General features: G+C 47.8%; 1 protein-coding gene across 2 annotated transcripts in view; it reads left to right on the forward strand.

The window, feature by feature from the left end:
* The window catches only part of bmpr2b (bone morphogenetic protein receptor, type II b (serine/threonine kinase)), a 392,181-nt gene that overhangs the window by 325,559 nt on the left and 42,059 nt on the right, over positions 1 to 24,563 (forward strand). For both annotated transcript variants that reach the window (XM_038786943.1, XM_038786948.1), the window contains exons 5-6: positions 10,973 to 11,064; positions 16,802 to 17,032. In XM_038786943.1, coding sequence (XP_038642871.1) covers positions 10,973 to 11,064; positions 16,802 to 17,032 — 323 coding nt within the window. The remainder of the gene's footprint in view (positions 1 to 10,972; positions 11,065 to 16,801; positions 17,033 to 24,563) is intronic.

Raw genomic sequence — 24,563 nt, forward strand, 5'->3', positions numbered from 1 at the left:
ATGTTGGGGAAGTTGAAACCCCCTTAGTATAATTACCCACATGAAGGATGTATTTGTCCGGGGGTGGAGGGTGCAATGGAGGTTCACCAAACTAATCCCTGGGATGGCGGGATTGTCATTATGAAGAGCGATTGGGGAAACTAGACCTGTATTCACTAAATTTTTGAAGAATGTTAGGTGATCTCATTGAAATGTACTACATTCTTATCAGGCATGATGTAGATAGGATGTTTCCCCCTGGGTGCTGAGTCTAGAACCAGTGGACAAAGTCTCAGATTAAGGGGTAGGCCATTTAAGACCGAGATGAGGAGGAATTTCTTTCCCCAAGAAGGGGTGAAACTTTGGAATTCTCTCCTCCTGAAGAATTTTGAAGTTCAGTCATTGAGCATGCTCAAGACAGAAACACATAGATTACTGGATACTAATGACATCAAGAGATATAGCAAGAGTAAAAGAAATGGCATAGAGGTAAATGGGGTAAATATCTGAATGATGGAACAGTTTTGACGGGCCCTGTGGCCTACTCCTGCTCATATATCCAATGTTCCTAAAAGAAAGGGATATAATGTAAAATTTTATATATCTTATGACCCCTTACAGGGAAAGAGCTGTATAACATCTACTTCCCCTCCTACATACCTGAGAATGAGCTACTCAGGTGACGAGGGGGTGGAGCTCCCTCCTAATTGGAGGAGCTCCCCACAGATTATAGACCCCGACCTGGAGGCAGTCCGGGAAAGAAGACCCTGCAGGGAGTGGAGAGGAGTGATTGTTGTGACTAGTGTGGAATAAAGTGAGCCCTGTCAGCCTGGGCCCTCGTGGAGTCTTTGCCTCCATCTACAACACTGGCGACGAGGATCAAGTGGAACTGCCATTAGAGGCAAGTGCTGCAACCTCGGATATTTTTTCAACCACCTCAGGAGGCTGCTCTCCGACTGGCTGGCAGGGCATACATAGATAAATTTGAGCCTTTTGGCTTTGACTCAGACGATTGGGCCCAGTAAGCCGAAAGACTTAAAATGTTTTCTGCACAAACATCATCATCACTGACGAGCGACAGATCGTCTGTCACCTTGCTGACTGCCATTGGCGGACCGACTTATGCACTGATCAGAAACCTGACTTACCCAGGACATGCCATTGCATGGGTTGCCATTTGCCACGCTGATCGACCGGGTGGGTCGTACCTAAATCCACAGCAACCAATTATGGTCCGACGGTACTGGTTCCATACCACATCGCAAACACAGGTGGAGTCCACCGGGAATACTGAGAACGTTTATGGGGACTTGCTGCCCCCTGCGGGTTTGGAGCCACCCTGGCTGAATTGCTGCGGAACTGCTTTGTTTGCAGACTTTGGGACCGAGAGACACAGCAAAAACTGTTAATGGAGACGCCCTCGAGCCTTGACAAGGCCGTTGACATAGCGCTCGCTCAGGGAAGCACCGACTGCGGGCTCCAGGAACTCCAGGACCTGGCAATCCTGAACATTGGGCGATGCCGAGACCACCAGCTGCCGCCTACCAGAAGTGAGGCGATGGGGACGTGCAAGGTCCCGCAACTGCCGCCGTGACTCGTCCTGGAGCGAACGTGGAGGTTCCCCCGACTCCGCGTTTCCGGATGACAGATGCCGATATCGAGTGGGAAACCAAGGCCAGGAATGAGGCTCCGGACAATCGCGTGGGGGCACTGATCCCGGCAACAAGCAATTTCACCATTTCTATCCAAAAGGCCACGCGCATGTCCTGGAGGACTTGGACACTGAGGAGCCAACCCAACCACTGCTTTGTGTGACTGGCTCCAGAATGGCACCTATCCGGGTGTTAAACGGACACCCCGCTGAGATGGAACTGGACACGGGAACGGCAGTTTCAGCCATCAGTCTACGCATGCTGGTCACCAGAGGCCTCCACAGCTGGAAATTCTTCATGTTCCCGCCCCCGCCATGGGACTTAGTTCAGGTGGGAGAATTCCACCCAGAGAGTGGTGAAATTATAGTTTGCTGCCAAATGTTAGTTGAAGCATTGAGTATTGATACATTTAAGAGGAAGCTTGATTATAAATGGGAGCAGCAATGGAAGAAATGATGAGAATTGGCTCTTGTGGGGTGTAAATATTGGAATAATAGACAAGTTGGACTGAATGGCCTGTTTCTGTGGTTTAGATTCCATATTATTCTTTGCAAGGGATATTGAAAAAATGTGGAGGTCACTTTGTGAATTTTGTATTCATTAACCTAAGTGGTGGTGGTGCTGGTAATCAAACACATTCCAGTAAAAACACCTAATGTTAACATAAAGCATGACCAGGTTAGATATAAGCTCACTTTACTCAGCCCAAACTTAAGAAAAGCTCCTACTGAGTGTGGTGTTTTCATTTCCCACTCCAGTCATTCAATGGTATTTTGTTTTTTTTAATTAAAGGGCAAGTTAGTGTGGCCATTCCACCTAGCCTGCACATCTTTGGGTTGTGGGGGTGAGACCCACGCAGACACGGGGAGAATGTGCAAACTCCACATGGACAGTGACCTGGACAGGATTGAACCCAGGTCCTCGTCACCGTGCGGTAGCAGTGCTAACCACAGCACCACCGTGCCACCCATTCTATGATATTTCTGAGTGTGATTGTCAATGGTGCCAATTTAGGGCAATTTTATGTTGTGGGCTCAGGCCCACGAGGAGATTGGTCAAATTCATTTCAGGTAGGCACCTTTCATCCACCCACTGGGCATCTGCCATCATTTGGAATGTGTCTTGTTCTTTTGAAGGAAGCTTTTACGTTATGAAAACTCAGAGATTAAGCATCTCAGCTGCTGTTTGAGTGAAATGATGTAGTGGAAAATCAGTGCTTATAGAGTCAAATACATTTACTGAAATTCTATATGAGCCATGAAGGGATTGAGACCTATTTGCTATGGTTTACAAAGGAATCAAAGCAAAAATTATCAGTTGAAGAAGAGTTTTTTTTTCTTGAAAATGTTCTCTCAGTTTCCACTCTGAAGGCATTCAGACATTTCTCAGATACTAGTTAGTGGAAATTGACCACCTCCTGGTGTCCAAGTAGCCATTCTTCATATGCTCTCTAGATAGCGACATCCCACTCATTCACGGGGGCAATATTGTCAAGCTTAATTGTCTACTCATTTGGCATTTGTGCATGCAAGAACTTACTGGATGATGATCAGGATTGGATACACTGCCAATCCAAGAGTCATTGGTTAGCAATCAGGAGTGGGTCCACTATCAACCCAGGAATAATTGATTAGTGATCAGGAACACTAGATGGGGATAGGAGTGGATATCTTCCCCTTCAGAAGTTATAATGGCCAAAATCCTTTTATTGTTGATCATCTTGAGATTGGCTAATTCTCTGCAGATAGGATCAAATCCAGGAAGAGATCTGCTTCATGCCAAAAATGGCAGTAGAGTTATATTTAGCTCAGAATGTATCTATGTTTTTCATCCTATTGTCTATTAGCATTCCACAGCCACAATTTAGCATTTAGGCTACTACACATGGTCTTGGTAAACCTGGACTAGGGAATAAAAAGAAATCAAAGATCCCCACTCCTGCTAGCTTTAAATTGCATAGGTCGCAATGTTTTCCATTGTCAAATAAGAATGATCACTTGGCCAAGATTGGCTGGCATGTTTCCAAAAAGCACACAGCAGTATAGCAACCCAAAGGTTCCCATGCAGGTCATAACAGGTTGGTCATTTTACATTTCTGTCCATGCATGGCCGGGCATTTAAATACATTACCCGTGTTCTCCAGAAGCAGAAAATAGAGGGTATGTGTCCAGTGTCCATATAACCAAGCACTAGCTCTTCAGGAGCAGTTGGGAAGGAAAATGATAATATTGTTGACCAGGATCTTCATGGGACACACAGTACTTGGGATGACTCCCAAAAGATAAGGATGTGCTGATTTTTGATTTGTAAAACTCACTGTTCATCTGTTCTTAATTAACTTTTGTGTTATAAAATTGAAAGATATCATTAATGTTTTGGGCTCCTTTGTTCACAGATTCTTTTTTTTTCTTTTAAAATAAATTTATTGTACCCAATTCATTTTTTCCAATTAAGGGGCAATTTAGCATCGCCAATTCACCTACCCAGCACATCTTTGGGTTGTGGGGGCAAAACCCGCAAAAACACAGGGAGAATGTGCAAACTCCACACGGAGCCGCGGTCGAACCTGGGACCTCGGCACCGTGAAGCAGCAGTGCTACTCACTGCGCCACCGTGCTGTTCTTTGTTCATGGATTCTAACATCCTGGTGCAATTTATACAGGAAATTCCTTGCAAGCCTTCCAAATAGTTAGCATGGTGATGGAATCTCCTGTATTTCATAGAATTTGCAGTGCAGAAGGAGCCAATCAGCCCATCGAATCTGCACCGGCCCTTGGAAAGAGCACCCTATTGAAGCTCACACGCCACCCTATCCCAGTAACCCCACTCAACCCAACCTTTTTGGACACTAAGGGCAATTTATCATGGCCAATCCACCTAATCTGCACATTTTTGGACTGTGGGAGGAAACCAGAGCACCCGGAGGAATCCCACACAGACATGGGGAGAAAGTGCAAACCCGCACAGCAGTGACCCAAGCAGGGAGTCGAACCTGGTACCCTGGAGCTGTGAAGCAATTGTGCTAACCACTGTGTTACCATGCCCCTCTCAATTCAAAACCTCCTTTAATCTTGCATGAAACAAAACTTTCTAGATGTTGTTTTATGGACCACCTGTACTAAGATAAAGATGTGACAAATAGATTCACTCAATATTGACTGACCTTTCCTTTCATTTTCCTTTTTTGTAGTATTTCTGCAACATAACAGATCACTGTATTATAGTGAAAACGTACTTCCATTTTCAAGCAAGGCAACCAAGGGATGTTCACATTAAGAGACCACATAAGCAATAAATTAGTTGATCCTGCAATCTCAGTTAGCAAAATCAGCACTTAGCTGTGACTCATATGCCTGAAAGTACTAGATTTGATTCTTCATGAAGAGTCTGTTGATCTCAGCAGGGCTGGGAGAGAGGCCATGAGAATTGACCTCAACAACTCCGTGCTATGGAGGAACCAGTTGGATCATTCCATTTAGATGTCTGTTAAGGATAGGAACAGGACTCACAGTGATGCTCTCCATACTGCAAAGTTGCCAGCATTTTCTCAGATAGATGGCCAATGGAGTGAGCCACCACTTTGGTTGGTCAGCGATGCTACCGAGCCTGCCAAAGGAAGCCACTTAGTCCATAGCGCCGAATAGGCCAATAGTACCACCTGAGACACCAGATGGTAGATCTTACTCTCACTGCCAACTGAAAACAGTATGGAAGCTGACAGAAATGCCCAGAAGTTTCCTTGGCAGCCATATTGGAATAAGACTGATTAACATTTTCTTTTATATTTTCAACATTTACAATTTATTGCTTTTTCTGATTATTATTCCTGGCTTGATGGAGTCTGCCTGAGAATATACTCATTGGGAACTGGTTTCACAGTAACTTCATTTTTTCCAGTTTGCCACATTAGTTATCCTGCAATCCCCAATTTAGTGCTAAATGCTACCAAGTTAGGAACACTTGTTCGATGCTGGTTTTCCATCTGTGAGAAATTGACACGAGTAAAGTCTAGACTGATGATATTTCTTGTGATAGACTCGTGATGTAAACATGAATTGAGTTTTGAGCATTCGTCATCCAGTTCCTTGTAGATTTGGAGACACAGCACAAAACTCCCCTTCCCCCAATTCTGCACCACTTGGCGCTAACTTCCAATGTCACTCAGAAAGGATATAGGATGAATGATGTGGAGAACGGAAAACAACACATTGGTACAGTTTATTCCTGCTGTTCTGAAGTTGGGACGCTTGATGCACATTGTCAGGATATTGGAGAGGGAAATGCACTCTCTATGCCTGATCTGGAAGTGTTTGATGGGACAGTGTAGATGGAGCTAACCTGTGCTGCATCTGTCCTTGGAAATTTGACACAGATTCCACTCCAAGGTATTAACATCCTCATCTTGATGAGGGCCAAAAGGTTCATACACAATTAATTAAAAGAAGAGGAAACACTTCTTACATTGGTTTGAGGGGGTTTAGCCAGAGCTATTAAATCATTGGCGCTGTTAACTTTAGGATATATGCTATTGGTGGATTTCTCATATTTCCCCCATATTCCACCACTCACTGATTAATATTGTGAGTCAAAGAATTTCTTACTCAGCTCTGACTTTGCAGCTGCATATGCAGAATCTTCACATGAATAATATGTTGTTAAAATTATATCCCATTGCCTTCCAGTGGAGGCTATGAAGGGGTAAGACGCACATTTGGTGGCTCCCGCTTGAGTCGGACTTTTGGACCTTTTTCCAGGACTTGATTTGAAAGATTGATGACGGAGGCAATTGTGAACTGAATTCGCACATTGGTGTATGGAGAGCACAGTAGCATAGTGGTTAGCACAGTTGCATCACAGCTCCAAGGTCCCATGTTCGATTCCTGGCTTGGGTCACTGTTTGGGTGGAGTTTGCACATTCTCCGCGTGTCTGCGTGGGTTTCCTCCGGGTGCTCCGGTTTCCTCCCACAGTCCATAGAAGTGCAGGTTAGGTGGATTGGCCTTGCTAAATTGCCCTTAGTAGCCAAAAGAAAGTCGGGTGGGGTTACTGGGTTACAGGAGTAGAGATGGTGTGGGGCTTGGGTAGGGTGCTCTTTCCAAGGGCCAGTGCAGACTCAATGGGCCGAATGGCCTCCTTCTGCATTGTAATAAAAATTCTATGAGAGGAGGACTAGGAGTGCTCGCAAAGGCAGAAACAAAAGGACAGAGAAGGCTTGGGTTGAAGCTGCACTGGGAGGAAGCATGGCAGAGGACCAGACCTCTGGCTTGTCGACCCAGCGGTCAATGGAGCAGTTGATGCAAGTTATCCAGGAGGGCTTATCCAAGCAGAAGCAGGACTGCTTGGACCCGATTAAAGGGGCAATTTCTAAATCAGGCAATTCAGAAAGTAGAGAAGGCGCTGGCTGACCAGGCGGAACATAAAACAGCGGTGGAGTTGGAGGTAGAGATGCTAAGAGACCAGCAGAAAAGGCTCCTGGAGAAGGTGGAGGACCTAAAGAATAGGGCCCGCCGGCAGAACTTGAGAATCGTCGGGCTGCCGGAGGGGTCCAAAGGAGCGGACACTGGGGCATATAGAGTGGCCATGTTCAAGAAGCTGCTGGGGGATGGGGCATTCCCCCGACCCTTGGAGGTGAACAGGGCTCACAGAGCGCTTGCGAGGAAGCCGCGAATGGGAGACCCCCTGAAGGCAATGGTGGTGAGATTCCACAGATATCTGGATAAGGATCGCGTTTTACAGTGGGCCACGCAGCCACGGAGCTGCAAATGGGTCAACAGTATCCTACGGATCTATCAAGACCTGAATGCGGAGGTGGCCAGGAGAAGAGCGGGGTTCAACCAGATCGGGTCGACCCTTTTCAAGAAAAAGATGAAGTTCGGACTGTTGTACCTGGCTCGCCTCTGGGTCACATACAAAGAACAAAATTTGTGCATTTGAGAGGACTGAAGGCGGATGTGGAAGGCAAATGGGACAACAGTATCCTACGGATCTATCAAGACCTGAATGCGGATGTGGTCAGGAGATGCACCTGAGAGTAGCTGACCAGATTAGGCTAAGGAAAGGTTGGGTTGGACAGGTTTTCATTCGGGACTGGACACAAAGACCAGGGGGGTTGCGACCCTGATCAACAAGCGAGTGGCGTAAATATATACGCGCAAAACTGGGATGATGTGGAGTTTATAAAGAGGATGCTGGGGAAGATACCGGACCTGGATTCGCATAAGCTGGTCATGGGAGGGGACTTCAATACAGTATTGACCCTGGTTTAGACAGGTGATGCTCAAAAACGGGCAGGGTACCGGCAATGGCTAAGGAGCTAAAAGGTTCATGGAGCAGATGGAGGGGGGGGGGGGGGGGGGGGGGGGTGGACCCATGGAGATTTGGGCAGCCGAGAATAAAGGAGTTTTTCTACTCGCACGTGCATAAGGTGTACTCCCGGATTGATTTCTTTATTCTGAGCAGGGCTCTACTCACGGGGGTGGTGGACACTGGGTACTCGTCGATCACAATCTCAGACCATGCCCCGCACTGGGCTGACCTACAGGTTAATAAAGACAGTAATCAGCGCCCGCACTGGAGGTTAGACGTGGAGCTTTTAGCGGACGAGGAGGTGTGCGGGCGGCTGAGGAAATGTATTCAGAACTACCTGGAGGTCAATGACACGGGGGAAGTTTCAGCAGCGGTGACCTGGTAGGCATTGAAGGCGGTGGTTAGAGGAGAGCTGATCCTGATACGGGCCCACAGGGAGAAGGCAGACAGGACAGAGACGGACCGACTGGTAAAGGAGATACTACAGATCGACGGGAGGTATGCGGAGAACCCAGAGGCAGGGCTTTTAAGGGCACGGCGGAGGCTACAGGCGGAGTTCGGCTTGTTAACCACACGGAGGGCTGTAGAGCAGCTGAGAAAGGCGAGGGGGACGATTTATGAGCATGGAGAGAAGGCCAACAGAATGCTTTCACAGCAGCTCAGAAAGAGGGAGGCAGCCAGGGAGATAGGGAAAGTAAAGGATGGAGACGGGAAGCTGGTGGGAGACTCAGCAGGGGGTGAATAAGGCGTTTAAGGAGTTTTATAGTGGGCTGTACAGGTCGGAACTCCCTGCTGAGCTGGAGGGGATGAGGCACTTCCTGGGAGGGTTGAATTTCCTGAAGGTGGATGGGGAGCTGGTAGAAGGGCTCGGGGCCCCGATTGGGATCGAAGAGATAGCGGAGTGTTGGAAGGCCATGCAGTCGGGTAAAGCCCCGGGGCCGGACGGGTACCCAGCAGTGTTCTGTAAAAGGTTCGCTGGGATATTGGGACCACTGCTGATGAAGACATTCAATGAGGCAAGGGAGAGAGGGGTGCTTGCCCCGACAATGTCACAGGCCCCGATCTTGCTGATTCTGAAGCGGGATAAAGATCCGGAGCTGTGTGGGTCCTACAGGCCGATATCCCTATTGAATGTGGACGCCAAACTGCTTGCCAAAATGTTGTCATCGAAGATTGAAGACTATGTTCCGGACGTGATTGGGGAGGACCAGACAGGGATTGTTAAGGGAAGGCAGTTGGTGTCCAATGTAAGAAGGTTACTAAATGCGATCATGATGCCCCCAGAAGGAAGGGAGGTGGATGTAGTGGTCGCAATGGACGCAGAGTCTCACTTTACGCAGACGACCTGCTCCTGTATGTATCAGTAACTATTATTGTGCGGCGAATATAGCCATGATTAGGAAGTGGGGGGAGGGGTCGGCATTGGAGTGTATGGAGGCGGCTTCATGTAAGGGCACCAGCTTGGGGGCTTTGATAATGGCGCCTCTGCCATTCCTGCCGGCACGGTACTCCACCAGCCCCATGGTGGTGGCGGCCCTGAGAGTCTGGGGGCAATGGAGGAAGCATGTGGGAGCGGAGGGAGCATCGGTCTGGTCCCCAACTGCAATAACCACCGATTTGCCCTGGGACGGGTGGATGGGGAATTTCGGAGATGGCAGAGGGCAGGAATTGAGAGGATGGAGGATATGTTCATAGACGAGAGCTTTCCTAGCTTGAGGGAGCCGGAGGAGAAATTTGGATTGGCAAGGGGAAACAAATTTAGGTACCTGCAGGTGCGGGACTTCCTATGTAGACAGATCTCAACATTCCTGCTCCTACCACCAAGGGGAATTCAGGATTGGGTAATTTCCAGAGTGGGGGTGGGAGAAGGGAAGGTCTCCGACATCGATAAGGAGCTCATGGGGTCAGAGGACACGCAGACTGAGGAGCTGAAGCGCAAATGGGAAGAGAAGTTAGGAGGAGAGATAGAGGATGGTCTGTGGACGGATGCGTTGAGTAGAATCATCGCGTCCACAACATGTGCCAGGCTCAGCCTGATACAATTCAAGGTCATTCACCGGGCTCACATGACAGTGGCCCGGATGAGCAGGTTCTTTGGGGTAGAAGATAGGTGTGCGGGAGTGCCAGCGAACCATGTCCACATGTTCTGGGCATGCCTGAAGCTGAGGGGATTCTGGCAGGGGTTTGCAGATGTCATGTCCACGGTGTTAAAAACAAAGATTCTTTTTTTTAATAAATTTAGAGTACCCAATTATTTTTTCCAATTAAGGGGCAATTTAGCGTGGCCAATTCACCTAACCTGCACATTTTTGGGTTGTGGGGGCGAAACCCACGCAGACACGGGGAGAATGTGCAAACTCCACACGGACAGTGACCCAGGGCCGGGATTCGAACCCGGGTCCTCAGCGCCGTAGGCAGCAATGCTAACCACTGTGCCACCGTGCTTTAAAAACAAGGATGGCACCGAGTCCAGAGGTGGCAATTTTCGGGGTGTCAGAAGATCCGGGAATCCAGGAGGAGAAAGAGGCAGATGTTCTGGCCTTTGCCTCCCTGGTAACCCGAAGACGGATATTATTAGCTTGGAGGGACTCAAAGCCCCTGAAGTCGGAGACCTGGCTATCGGACATGGCTAGCTTCCTCTGTTTGGAGAAAATCAAGTTTGCCTTGAGAAGGTCACTGTTAGGGTTCACCCGGAGGTGGCAACCGTTCGTCGACTTCTTTGCAGAAAATTCATCGTCAGCAGAAGCGGGGGGGGGGGGGGGGGGGGGGGGGGGGGTTGGTTGGTTTAGTTTAGTTTGGAGTAGGGGGTTAACAAAAGTGGGACCTGTAAGGGAGGAAGCAGGCTTTTTGCACTATGTTTATAAATTCATTTACATTTTTTAATTTGTCGTTGTTGTAAAACCAAAGATACTTCAATAAAATGTTTATTAAAGAAAAATGATATCCCATTGTGCAGCATTTATTTTGCAAACTACATTAATGAAGAAGCTGTTAACTTGATTTGTTCGTCATTTTTTATTTGTGATTCTTTCATCAGGAGACAGGAAGCATGGACTTCACAGTATGAACATGATGGAGGCTGCACCCTCTGAGCCTTCCCTGGACTTGGACAGCCTCAAGTTGCTTGAGGTAGGCAAACTGTACCTTCTATACGCCTTAAAGAAGCAGCTGTCCGATGTGGATTTAAATCAATTGTGCTATGAAACTCCCAAAGTTGATTCCAGCTTCTTGCTTAGGTACATGATTGCTGTAGTTGGTGGCACGACATCGAGCTTCTGTACCCTGGGTTTGGGAAGGGAAGTGAAGCCACTAAATTGCATGGGAAAACAGGGGATGAATGGATTAGACTTGGCCATGACTCAAATATTCTGACAATGTTTCCTTGAATGGTCAGCCAGGTTTTGAATGTGCAAGGAAGCTCATCTCAATGTTTAAATCTCCTTGCAGAACAATGTACTAACTCACTTCCTTCAGGGACAGTGTCCGCCCGCTCCTCTGTCCTCCAATAGCCGAGTCCAGAAAGCTCGGGAGAAAATTGAATGCATGATCCTTAGCTATTTGTATATACTCTGGGTTCTGCACTGATCATTGATCATCCTGATATCTGTCCAGTCCAGTGCTTGGGCATCTAAGTGAGAAAATGCTAGCGATCCTTCTAAGCCCCTGGAATGAGCAGGGTTGACTTATCAACAATCAATATGTCCAAGAGGATGGAGGTGGCGTCCTGTGTGGGCACGAGCCTGGAGGCGCTGGTAACGGCGCCGTTGCCGCTCCCTCCAACGAGGTATACCACGAGCCCGGTGGTGGCGGCTACCCTCAAAATTTTGGGGCAATGGAGACGTCATAGGGGAGAAGTGGGGGGCTCGATGGAGGCCCCGATACGGGGGAACTATCGGTTTGTCCCAGGGAGCATTGATGGCAGATTTCTGGCCTGGCACAGGGTAGGGGTTAGGAGGTTGAGGGACCTGTTTGTGGAGGGGAGGTTCGCGAGCTTGGGGGAGTTAGAGGGGAAGTTTGGGCTCCCCCCGGGGAACATGTTTAGGTACATGCAGGTTAGGGCGTTTGCCAAGCGGCAGGTGGAGGGGTTCCCCTTGCTGCCCCCACGTGGGGTACGGGACAGGGTGCTCTCGGGGGTGTGGGTTGGAGGAGGGAGGATTTCGGACACATACCGGGTAATGCAGGAGGTAGACGAGGCCACGGTGGAGGAACTGAAAGATAAATGGGAAGAGGAGCTGGGTGAGGAGATTGAGGAGGGGACGTGGGCGGATGCCCTGGAGAGAGTGAATTCCTCCTCTTCCTGTGCGAGGCTTAGCCTCATACAGTTCAAGATGCTGCATAGGGCCCACATGACTGGGACGAGGATGAGTAGATTTTTCGGGGGCGAAGACAGGTGTGCTAGGTGTTCGGGGAGCCCATCGAACCACGGCCATATGTTTTGGGTGTGCCCAGCGCTGGGGGAGTTTTGGAATGGGGTAGCAAGGACGGTGTCGAGGGTGGTGGGATCCAGGGTCAAGCCAGGCTGGGGACTCGCAATTTTTGGGGTTGCAGTGGAGCCGGGAGTGCAGGAGGCGAAAGAGGCTGGTGTTCTGGCCTTTGCGTCCCTAGTAGCCCGGCGGAGAATCTTGCTTCAATGGAAGGATGCGAGGCCCCCAAGCGTGGAAGCCTGGATCAATGATATGGCGGGGTTCATCAAATTGGAGAAGGTGAAATTTGCCCTGAGGGGATCAGTACAAGGGTTCTTTAGGCGGTGGCAGCCTTTCCTGGACTTCCTGGCGGGACGGTAGGGAAATAGGCCGGCAGCAGCAGCAACCTGGGGGGGGGGGGGGGTTTGGTTCGGTTCGGTGGGAGGAAGAACTGTGTACATGGGATGTGGCGGGTGTTATCTCTTTCCCATTTGTTTGTTTTTTTCTTCTTCTTTAGTTTGCAGTTGCTTTTGTAGTTGGGTGGGTGTTGTTCTTGGGTTTTTACCATGGTTGTTTTGTTAATATTGTTTTGTTTATATTTTGTGAAAATCTTAATAAAAATTATTTTTAAAAAAAATCAATATGTCCATGGATATTGTGGACCTGCCTCGCTCATCTGGATCACAGAGTTTATTTGACGCTAATCTTCCATTGGTGTGACACCTTGGAGAAGTTCAATCGGAAAGAGATTTTGCTTGTTTGTTTCGGCTCACATGTAAAAATGCCATTGAGAATCAGAGAACCTTACACACAGTAGGAGACCATTTGGCCCATCATGCTCTTTTAAAGAGCTAGCCAATTATTCCCATTCCCCAACTCCTTCCTTACATCCATGCAATTTTTTTCTTTTTAAGTATTTGGCCAATTTCCTTTTTTGAAAGTGTGCCCAGCACCCTTTCAGGCATTAGGCTCAGTTCTCCCAAAATATTTCAAAGTTAATTTGTGGCAGGTTTTTCAGGGAGTTTTCCCCGGCAAGTTCCCGAACCGCTATTCAATGACTCTTAGTCACTGTTTTGGGCCCTGAGGATTTCTCACCGGTTTAGCCCACACTTAGAATTTATTTTAGCACTGGGGAGCTGAACTCAGATAGGGCCGCCATTTTGAAAGGGTGCCACGATCTCTAGGTGAGCTTACACCCACCCCATCCAAGGGCAACGTCACCCCCACACACATGGACATTATCCCACATCCCCCAAGTGAGAAAAGCCCGCTATAGGGTCCCTGGGGATCCTCCCTCCTCAGGCTCCCCCAAGCCCCCTTACAGCACCCGCTCTCTTCTAGGACCCCCATCACCCCACCCCCCTCAACCTCCCGGAAGCCCCTACCTATCTGCCAAGCACTCCCCCACACTTCAAACCCGCCCTCCACCCTCATTTCATGGGCATGGCCCCCCTCGTCCCCTGGCCCTTGGCAGTGCCACCCTGGCACTCGGGCACCTTTGCACTGGCACCCAGACAGTGCTCATTTTGGCTTGGCAGTACCACCGTGGCAATGCCAGGGTGGCAGTACAAAGATGCCAGGTGGGCAGTGCCAAGGTGTCCGCAATCCAGGGGGAGGGCCAGGGAGGCACGGAGTCTGTCAGGTGGCTCGCTGGAGGCCTTTCCCAGCATTCTCCGGCCGTGTTGCACTCAAGCAAGAGCCCAATGCAGCCAGAGATTTGCACGCATTATATTCCAGATCAGAATATCAGGCTATGTAAAGTTAAAAAAAAAAACTTGTTTCCCCTGTGATTCTTTTGCTAATTACTTTCAGTTTGTAACATCTCGATGCCTACTCTTTTGCCACTGGAAATAGTTGCTCCCTGTGACTGAGGTACCAGAGGGTGGACACTCGCAAGAGTAATTAGGGATGAGCTACAAATGTTGGCCTTGCTAGAGATGCTCAAATCTTATGAAAGAATAAGAAAAAACACACCTCACGGAACTGTGGCCTAATAAATTAGTCAGTATCTTCAGGATATCAAGTGAGAGGAAAAGATTGAAGAGAAAAGTATGCAGTTGATCATGAACTGGGAGAGTCAATGTACTAATTGGATAGATTCCTTTGCGAGAGTGAATGTACCTAAGAGGTGATCTTCAATGGGAGAATCACTATAGTAAAACAATATGGTTTAATAATGTGAAATTTGGAGTGTTAAGAGTGATGGGTTTGATGAAAGAGGTAAAATAATGGAGGGATGTATATAGATGGGTAGAGTTAATGTAGCTGGATAGACTTCAGCAGGAGAGAGGAAGAAGAATTAGCTATACAGGGCAGAATTTTTCAATTTCGGCACAGAGTGCTGGCAGGAAAACCGGCCTGCAGCTCGTCGGTTCAGCTGAACAACCTGCTTTTCTCGCCACATTGTGCAGCAGTCTGTGCAGAACAAATTGTGGAGGCGTGGCCCACACCGTCAGGTTGGTGGGGTGGGGCTGGAAAACGCAGGCAACACTGGGAATCCCGAAAAGGGTGCAACAATTTCCGATTTAAAAAATAAAACTGGCTTCCGGTGGTGGCCGTGGAGTAAGTGGCCGCATATTTGGTGGTTCCCTCTCAAGGTGCAATTGCTTGGTCCTTTTTCACCCGATTTAAGGGTGTTTGCTGGTATGAGGTGCATGAGCACTGAGAAATAGAAGTGCTCTGTCGGAGGGGCTAGTTTATAGCTTAACTGATGAGTGTAACGAGTAAGAGTACCAGCCTGGACGAGAGATTATTTGAGGTCCGACAGAGGAAAAGATGGTGGAGGGTTCAGGGGTATCGTTGCTGCCCAGTGGTCTACTGAGCAAATGAGTGGACTTTTTGAACGCAAAGTTGTAGCAGCAGAAGCAGGCAGAAGGCCTCAAAGGACCTGGCAAAGATGGTGGGAAGCCACTCGGCGGCTATTGAGAGAGTGGAGCAGAGGCTGGAGGTGCAGGGTCTGATGCTACAGAAGGTGAAGGAGTCGGTGAGAGAGCATGAGGACCAGCTGGCCTCGTTGGAGGCAGATGGTGCGCGTGGAGGAGAGCTAGAAGAGGTTGAGGGAGAAGGTCCGACCAGAGGGGAGGCCATATTGGATTTAGTACTTGGTAATGAACCAGGGCAGGTGATAGATTTGTTAGTGGGGGAGCATTTTGGAGGTAGTGACCACAATTCTGTGACTTTCACTTTAGTAATGGAGAGGGATAGGTGCGAGCAACAGGGCAAGGTTTATAATTGGGGGAAGGGTAAATATAATGCTGTCAGACAAGAATTGAAGTGCAGAAATTGGGAACATAGGCTGTCAGGGAAGGACACAAGTGAAATGTGGAACTTGTTCAAGGAACATAAGGAGAGATGAGAGAGAAGGAGACTCCTGAACACTTATCATCCTCTAACTTCTTTGTTGTTTCCCCTCATACCTTCTCCAAGCGCATCTTGTTGAAGACACTACCTCGTGTTCTCTTGACCCTATTTCCACTAAACCACTGACTGCCCAACTTCCTTTCCTAGTCCCTGTTGGCTGGTATTGTTAATGATTCTCTCTCCTCAGGTACTGTCACCCCCCTCTATTTCAAATCTGACATCTCCTCAAAAAACAGCGACCACTCTACCCTTGCAAACTACCATCCCATCTCCAACCTTCCTTTCCTCTTCGCCATTCTTGAACATGCTGTCATTTCCAAATCCATGTTCATCTTTCTTGGAACTATGTTTGAATTCCGATAACAGGCTTCTGCCTCTGCCGCAGTGCAAGAACAACTAATATCAAAATCACATCCTTTGCGACTGTGATTCTGTTAAGCTGTCCCTTTTCATATTCGGGGTGTCGGACCAGCCGGGGTTGGAAATGGGTGTGGAGGCAGATGTTATAGCCTTCGTCTCGTTGATCGCCCGAAAGCGGATCCTGTTGGGATGGAGATCAATCTCTCCACCCTAAGCCCTGGCGTGGTGGGGGGGACCTGCTGGCATTCTTGACTCTTGAGTAGGTCAAATTTGAACTGAGGGGAAGGATGGAGGGGTTCTACAATTCATGGGCGTTGGGAGGGTTGGGGGAGGGGGAAGGGGGGACTGACTATATGTTAATGGTGACTATGGGAGATTCCTGATTCCTTTTTGTTATTTGTTTATGTTAACATTCGTGATGCTGTTTGGGGGGAGGATGGGATTGTCGTTATTAATAGGGGGATTGACATTGCATTTGTTACTGATTATTATAGCGAATCAGTTGACTCTACTTGGGTGCGTATGAAAGGTTGCGTCTTTGGGGTAAGATCTAGTCTATCACCTAGTAACTTACGGCAAGTGGGGTTTAGCCATTTGGGCAAGTCATCGGTGGGTTAATGGTACCTCCTGAATTGAAGAAATACACTTTCAACGAGACCATTTTCAAGCAAAGTTTGGTGAGGGCATTTGGAAAACTGGTACAAATTGCAATGAAATAAATGTTTAATTTGTTTCATCGCCAGGTGATTGGTCGAGGTCGGTATGGTGCAGTGTATAAAGGGTCATTGAATGAACGCCCAGTTGCTGTGAAAATCTTCAGTGCCTCAAACCGTCAAAACTTTATTAACGAGAGAGACATATACAGGCTCCCACTGATGGAGCATGAGAATATCGCACGCTTCTTTGTGGGCGAAGAAAGAATATCGAATGACAGCAGAACAGAGTATATGCTGGTGATGGAGTACTACCCCAATGTAAGTCCTCCAATTGGAGGGTCAGAGTAACCAAGCACACAAGGTAACCCAGGGGTATTTACTGATGCTAGTGGGAATGGTGAGCATGTGGAACTCTGTTCTGTGGTGGACCCGCCATTAATGGAAGGAGTCTGGGGTTTATCATATAATTGTGACTCCCATGATTTTGGCGATAGACCATGACATGGATATGTTCAGCGGGTTTGCCTGTCCTTTCATTTATGTAATGTCATGAAGGTTTTGCTGGACTGTGTCTGAAGTCCCGCTAAAGATTTTCTCTTGGCAGAATCCTGATTGATAAATGTCGGTGCTTCTATAGGACACATATTTTCAGTGATGTCTGCTAGAGGGGAATGATTCCCACTACCATTGCCTACTTATGAAAATGTACAAGCACATTCACACACGCGTTTCCTGAACATGTATCTGTATACATTTCTTTTTATAAATGATATACAATCATATAGGGCGTGATCTTCTCAAAAGGGAACAAAGTTCCCGAGCGAGCGCGTTTAGCTACGTGTTTCCCAGCACTTGCAGTGCTGAGAATCACGTGGCTATTCAACACGCCTTGCTTTGAATTAGGGGCCGAAACGGGGAACGGCGGTCGAGGCTGTACATAGCACCGTTTTTTATAACGTGGAGCTCCGCTCGCTTGAGGGTCCCCCGCACCTCCCTGCGGCAGTCAACCCCAGCTCAATTGTACCACGCAAAAAATTCCAGCTTGGCAGTGCCTACCTAGCAGCCAGGCAGTGCCTCTGCCAGTGGTAAGTGCCACCTGGGCAGTGCCAGACTGGCACCCAAGTGGCAGTGGCAGGGTGCCACTGCCAGGGTACACAGGTGGCACCAGCAGGGCCAGGGCACCACCCCGCCCAAATGGCATGCAGCTAGGGGCCTCTGATCCCCTTAGAGACCTCCACAAGTGCCATTCCACCTGGTCCCAGTTTGTGTACCAAATGGCGTTCGCCTGAGGCAAAGGGATTGAATCCCAAAGCCTCAGGTAACTCAAGAATCTGCACATTAGAGTAAGGCTTATGCAGATTTGCCAAAAACTGACCCCGCCCATTGTGGAGCGGATTTCTCCCTGCAACGTATCGCAGGATTGCGTTGAAGCAGGGTCTACCGGCTTTCACCGGCCACGCTGCTCTGCGGCGAGCCGCTTATCCGCCGCATCGTGATCAGAAGATCGCGCATATTGTATACAGTCATTCATCCTGATATATATACTTCAGAATATAAAGATAAATACATTTTCCTAATATTATACTATTCCACAGTATAAATTTGACAGTTCCAGGATTAGGTAGAGATTTTCAACTATATAACAGTCACAATACTATTGGGTACAGGCCTGTCACTGCTGTACAGTACGGGGGTATAGCACTGTTATCTACAGGTCTGTCACTGAATCATATCCCAGAGTGAAACCTGGTGAATAGATCCTAACTTTTCAAAAAAACCACAGAGGAAAGTTACTGACAAATTCACAAGAATCTGATGATTGAACTTTCAACACAAAGAATAAAATATTTATTAAAACAAGAAAAACTAACCATATTACACCAGACGAAAAAGTTTGGAAGATCTCAATGCAAACACAAAACTATTCACACTCTCACTATTCCTTCCACCCCAGCTGTATTTTTACAGATATATACACATTCAAAAAGATAAACCAAGTTACACTATCTATCTTATACACCACACCCCCAAGGAAAATAATAAATGCGGCCAAAACGAAATCAATGAATTTATCAACAACCCACCCATGTGTTTGTCACATTGTGAGCCAACAAGCCTCACAAAATATTTGACTTTCGCACAAGGACTTCCAATCTCCACATTTGAAGAAATTACCTTGGAATTCTCTCCAAACATCGTTCCCACTCAGAAAGCTTCAACAAGGATCCACATCCATAGTTTCAACCTCGTCTTCCGAGATTCCTTTCCCATGGATCTCCTGAGTATACTCGAGCTTCACCTTCCAAGCGCAGCTCCAGACCGTAGACTATACCAAGCAGAACACCGCTGCTCTAAAATGGGGTCACCAACCAGCCATGAAAATTCAGCTCCCTCCCTGTGCCTTCAGGGTTTCTCTCAAGCCCACTATGTTTCATGTCTGCCCCTTGCAGCTCTGTCTTAAATTTGGCGCCTATTTGGGGGGCGGCACAGTGATGCAGTGGTTAGCACTGCTGCCTCACGGCACCAAGCTCCCGGGCTTAATCCTGGCCATGGGTCACTGTCCATGTGCAGTTTGCATATTCTTCCTGTGTCTGCATGGATCTTACCCCCACAACCCAAAGATGTGAAGGTAAAGCAGATTGGCCACGCTAAATTGTCCCTTAATTGAAAAAAAAGAACTGGGTACTTTAAACTAAAAAAAAAAAAATTGGCGCCTACTTCTCTGCTCAATTCTTTCAACCTTACTTATCGGGGCCTCTTTCCCACCCCTGATCCTGTCCCTGTCTGTGACTTTCTTCTGGGACCTCTCCTGTCCCCTTCCCTGTGTCCCGCTCCCTGGGACAACTTTGGCATGCCAGTTCTGGTCACTTAGCTTGCAGTTTTACATTGTTTCATTTCTTTGCTTCTGGGCAGGCATACAGGACCGGTTCCCAGCCTGAAGATGCGAAAGCAAACAAATGGCGCATGTGCAGGCAGTTCCCAGTCAGCTCATGCAAAGAAGGGCCAAAGCTCCTGGGAAGTGGAATACCTGATCTAAACTTATTAATTTAAAATTAAGACAAATAACTGAGTTTCATAACAACAGTTTTGGTGTTCATGGTAAATGGGCTTCCCTCATGTCTCCCTCCTCAGGTGGTCTCTTAAATGAATCGATCCTGGTCCCTTAAATAAATTGATCCTATCTGCTTCAGTCATTTCTATATACCGTGAGCTCCACATTCTTTATTTGATCTGTTAGTGACCATGGGTGCGATTCAATCACAGGTGAATTTCGCGAGGCACGAAACCTCATGCCAATCACCTGACTTGCTCCACCCGGCATGATCTGGATTATGCCCCGCTGACCGAGATCCAGATTCGTATATTTAATAATAACAATCTTTATAAGTGCCACAAGAAAGCTTACATTAACACAGCAATGAAGTTACTGTGAAAATCCCCTAGTTGCCACACTACGGTGCCTGTTTGGGTACACTGAGGGCGAATTTAGAATGTTCAATTCACCTAACAAGCACGTCTTTTGGGACTTGTGGAAGGAAACCGCAGTGCCCGGAGGAAACTTATGCAGACACGGGGTGAACCTGCAGATTCCGCACAGACAGTGACCCAAGCCGGAATTGAACCCGGGTCCTTGGCGTTGTGAAGCAACAGTGCTAATCACTGCGCTAACGTCCTGCCCATAAATGAGCCATTAGGCTCATTTAAATACCTGGATATCGCTTTCTCCCAGTTCCCGGGAATCAGCGGCTATGCCTGCGAGACTGCGGCAGTGTGCTGTTTAGCATTGCTTTCCACAAACGTGGACCAGGCGTAATGACACCTTGGGAGCTTTTGCAGGCCATTAGAGACCCCTGGTGGTTTGGGACAGGATAGGGTAGTACCTGGTACTCCCCGGCACCTGGGCACCATGCTGGCACTGCAAGAGGTCAGGCCGAGGGGGGCTTTGCCCATTACAAGAGGGTTGGGGGGCGGGGAGTTCCAGGGACCAATATAATCTGGTTGGGAGGGCCCAGAAAGTGGGGGGTGCAGAGATCGGGCTGCTGTTCAAAATGGAAATCAACTAGTGAGGCCTCAGCGGGGAGAAACTCCCCGAGGCCCAGAAAACCACTCAAGTGCCAGTGAATAATGGGGTGAACCTCTGCGCTGCAGCCATTGAGAAACACCCCATCAAACATGCCTGTAACTGACTTAGTTTTGTCTGTTGAATTGCACCTTTTATTTATATTTGTGCACACTTGTTTTGCACTCTCCTACATGTGGAGCAATTATTCTACATCCAACCCATCAAACCTCTTCATGGTTTTAAAGATCGCAGTTACACCTCGCTTAAAGAAAAGAGCCCCAGCTTGTTCAGTCTTTACTGAGGTTGAGCAGTAATTGATCAATCATTTTACCCACATAAGCACGTGTGTTAACTCTACAGAGCGTAACGGCTAACCCAATGGGAGAATATAGCAAGGGATAACTAATCATGGGACCTGAGTGATGGAGTAGGTCATTCACTGGCCTTTCATCTCAAATGCAGTCCATCTGATGAGATGAGCGAGTCTTTCTGCTTGACTGAGCATTCTTCTCCTTTATGACATCAGATCCATATAGTTTCACCGAACCCACAGTCCTCACCTTGCATCTCCACTGCCCTAGCCCAGCCCAAACCAACTCCTGAGCACAGAGCTATTGCTCTTAATCCAATCCAATGTTTGCTAACATTGTCCTCAGCACAGATCTGAAAACCTTAAGAGTGTGATCAATGCACTTCCTTCTGAAAGACCTCACTCTCAATTCCTGTATCTCCTTAACTTTATCCTCTTTCTTTTTTAAAAAATATTTTTATTCTCCTTTTTCACATTTTCTCCCAAATTTGCATCCACCAACAATAATCAGTAACGAATATAATGTCAATCCCCATATCAATAACAACAATCCCATCCTCCCACCAAACCCCACCCCAAACATTAGCCTGCCTGTTAACATAAACAAATGCCAAAAAGGAATCAGGAATCACCCACAGTCACCATTAACCCATACAGTCCCTCTCCCCCAACCCTCCCAACCCCCGCCCCCCCCGCCCCCCAACTAATGTTCGATGTTATCCAGTTTGTGAAAGTGCCTAATGAATAACACCCATGAATTGTACAATCCCTACATTCTTCCCCTCAGTTCAAACTAACCTTCTCAAGAGTCAAGAATTCCAACAGGTACCCCCGCCAAGCCAGAGCACAGGGTGGAGAGGTTGCTCTCCATCTCATCAGGATCCGCCTTCGGGCGATTAACAAGGCGAAGGCTACAACATCTGCCTCCGCACCTGTTTCCAACCCCGGCTGGTCCCACACCCTGAATATGGCCTCCCGAGGGCCCGGGTCCAGTTTCACGTGCACCACTTTAAAGATTACCCTAAAACCTCCTTCCAGTAATACTCCAGCTTTGGACAGGACCAAAATATATGAATGTGATTTGCGGGCCCCCACCCCGCCCCCGCAACATTCACACACAATCTTCTACCCCATCAAAGAGCCGGCTCATCCTCGCCCTTTTGAGGTGCGCTCTATATACCGCCTTCAGCTGTATCAGCCCCAACCTCGTGCACAAGGTGGAGGCCTTCACTCTACGGAGCACCTTATCCTCCCTTTCTTGTCCAATGTCCCACCCCGTGTGTCAGCTTCAGCTAAATGCTGCCTGCTCCTATTAAGTCTTGCTGAAATTTCTTCAATTCAGTTTTCACTCACAGCACTGTCACTGGTACTCCTTTTCTCCTTGCAAAACACCAAAAACTTCCAACTCTGCTGACACAAAACTGCACTCCAGTCCCAATCAACTGCATCATCTTTGTTTGCTCAGGCACACCAGGTTTAACTTTCAGCTGAGCTTCCAGTCCCAGTCATTAATACTTTGTTGTCTCTGCACTGTCACTCACTTCTGCTGCCTTTATCCTCCTCCCCTTCATACTCTTTCTACAGTAATGTTATTGCTTTAAAAACATTGTTCTAGGGCAGCACGGTGGCACAGTGGTTAGCATTGCTGCCTACGGCACTGAGGATCCGGGTTCGAATCCCGACCCTGGGTCACTGTTCGTGTGGAGTTTGCACATTCTCCCCGTGTCTGCGTGGGTTTCACCCCCACAACCCAAAGATGTGCTGGTTAGGTGGATTGGCCACGCTAAATTGCCCCTTAATTAGAAAAATGAATTGGGTACTCTAAAATTAAAAAAAAAAACAAAAAGAAAAACATTGTTCTTGGGGAGTGGACATTGCTGCCAAAACCAGCATTTACATCTGACGGGTTACATCTGAACCAGAGGGGCACCAATATCCTGGGGGGGGAGGTTTTCTAGTACTCTTCGGGAAGGTTTAAACTAATTTGGCAGGGGAATGGGAACCGGATCTGTCCAGCAACTAAGGAAGCCGATATTCAGGACGCCAAAGCACGTAGTGATGCAGTGGGGAAGGTAACACTGACAAAGGAGAGTACTTGCAGGCAAGGAGATGGGTTGAAGTGTGTATACTTTAATGCAAGAAGCATCAGGAATAAGGTGGGTGAACTTAAGGCTTGGATCGGTACTTGGGACTACGATGTGGTGGCCATCACGGAAACTTGGATAGAAGAGGGGCAGAAATGGTTGTTGGAGGTCCCTGGTTATAGATGTTTCAACAAGATTAGGGAGGATGGTAAAAGAGGTGGGGGGGGGGTGGCATTGTTAATCAGAGATAGTATAACAGCTGCAGAAAGGCAGTTCGAGGGGGATCTGCCTACTGAGGTAATATGGGTTGAAGTCAGAAATAGGAAAGGAGCAGTCACCTTGTTGGGAGTTTTCTATAGGCCCCCCAATGGCAGCAGAGGTGTGGAGGAACAGATTGGGAAACAGATTTTGGAAAGGTGCAGAAGTCACAGGGTAGTAGTCATGGGTGACTTCAACTTCCCAAACATTGAGTGGAAACCCTTTAGATCAAATAGTTTGGATGGGGTAGTGTTTGTACAGTGTGTCCAGGAAGCTTTTCTAACACAGTATGTAGATTGTCCGACCAGAGGGGAGGCCATATTGGATTTAGTACTTGGTAATGAACCAGGGCAGGTGATAGATTTGTTAGCGGGGGAGCATTTTGGAGGGAGTGACCACAATTCTGTGACTTTCACTTTAGTTATGGAGAGGGATAGGTGCGTGCAACAGGGCAAGGTTTATAATTGGGGGAAGGGTAAATACAATGCTGTCAGGTAAGAATTGAAGTGCAGAAGTTGGGAACATAGGCTGTCAGGGAAGGACACAAGTGAAATGTGGAACTTGTTCAAGGAACAGGTACTGCGTGTCTTTGATATGTATGTCCCTGTCAGGCAGGGAAGAGATGGTCGAGTGAGGGAACCATGGTTGACAAGAGAGATTGATTGTCTTGTTAAGAGGAAGAAGGAGACTTATGTAAGGCTGAAGAAACAAGGTTCAGACAGGGCGCTGGAGGGATGCAAGATAGCCAGGAGGGAACTGAAGAAAGGGATTAGGAGAGCTAAGAGAGGGCATGAAAAATCTTTGGCAGGTAGGATCAAGGAAAACCCCAAGGCCTTTTACACATATGTGAGAAATATGAGAATGACTAGAGCGAGGGTAGGTCCGATCAAGGACAGTAGCGGGAGATTGTGTATTGAGTCTGAAGAGATAGGAGAGGCCTTGGACAAGTATTTTTCTTCAGTATTTACAAACGAGAGGGGCCATATTGTTGGAGAGGACAGTGTGAAACAGACTGATAAGCTCGAGGAGATACTTGTCAGGAAGGAAGATGTGTTGCGCGTTTTGAAAAACTTGAGGATAGACAAGTTCCCCGGGCCTGACGGGATATATCCAAGGATTCTATGGGAAGCAAGA

Source organism: Scyliorhinus canicula, chromosome 2, assembly GCF_902713615.1.
Source record: "Scyliorhinus canicula chromosome 2, sScyCan1.1, whole genome shotgun sequence".
NCBI lineage: Eukaryota > Metazoa > Chordata > Chondrichthyes > Carcharhiniformes > Scyliorhinidae > Scyliorhinus > Scyliorhinus canicula.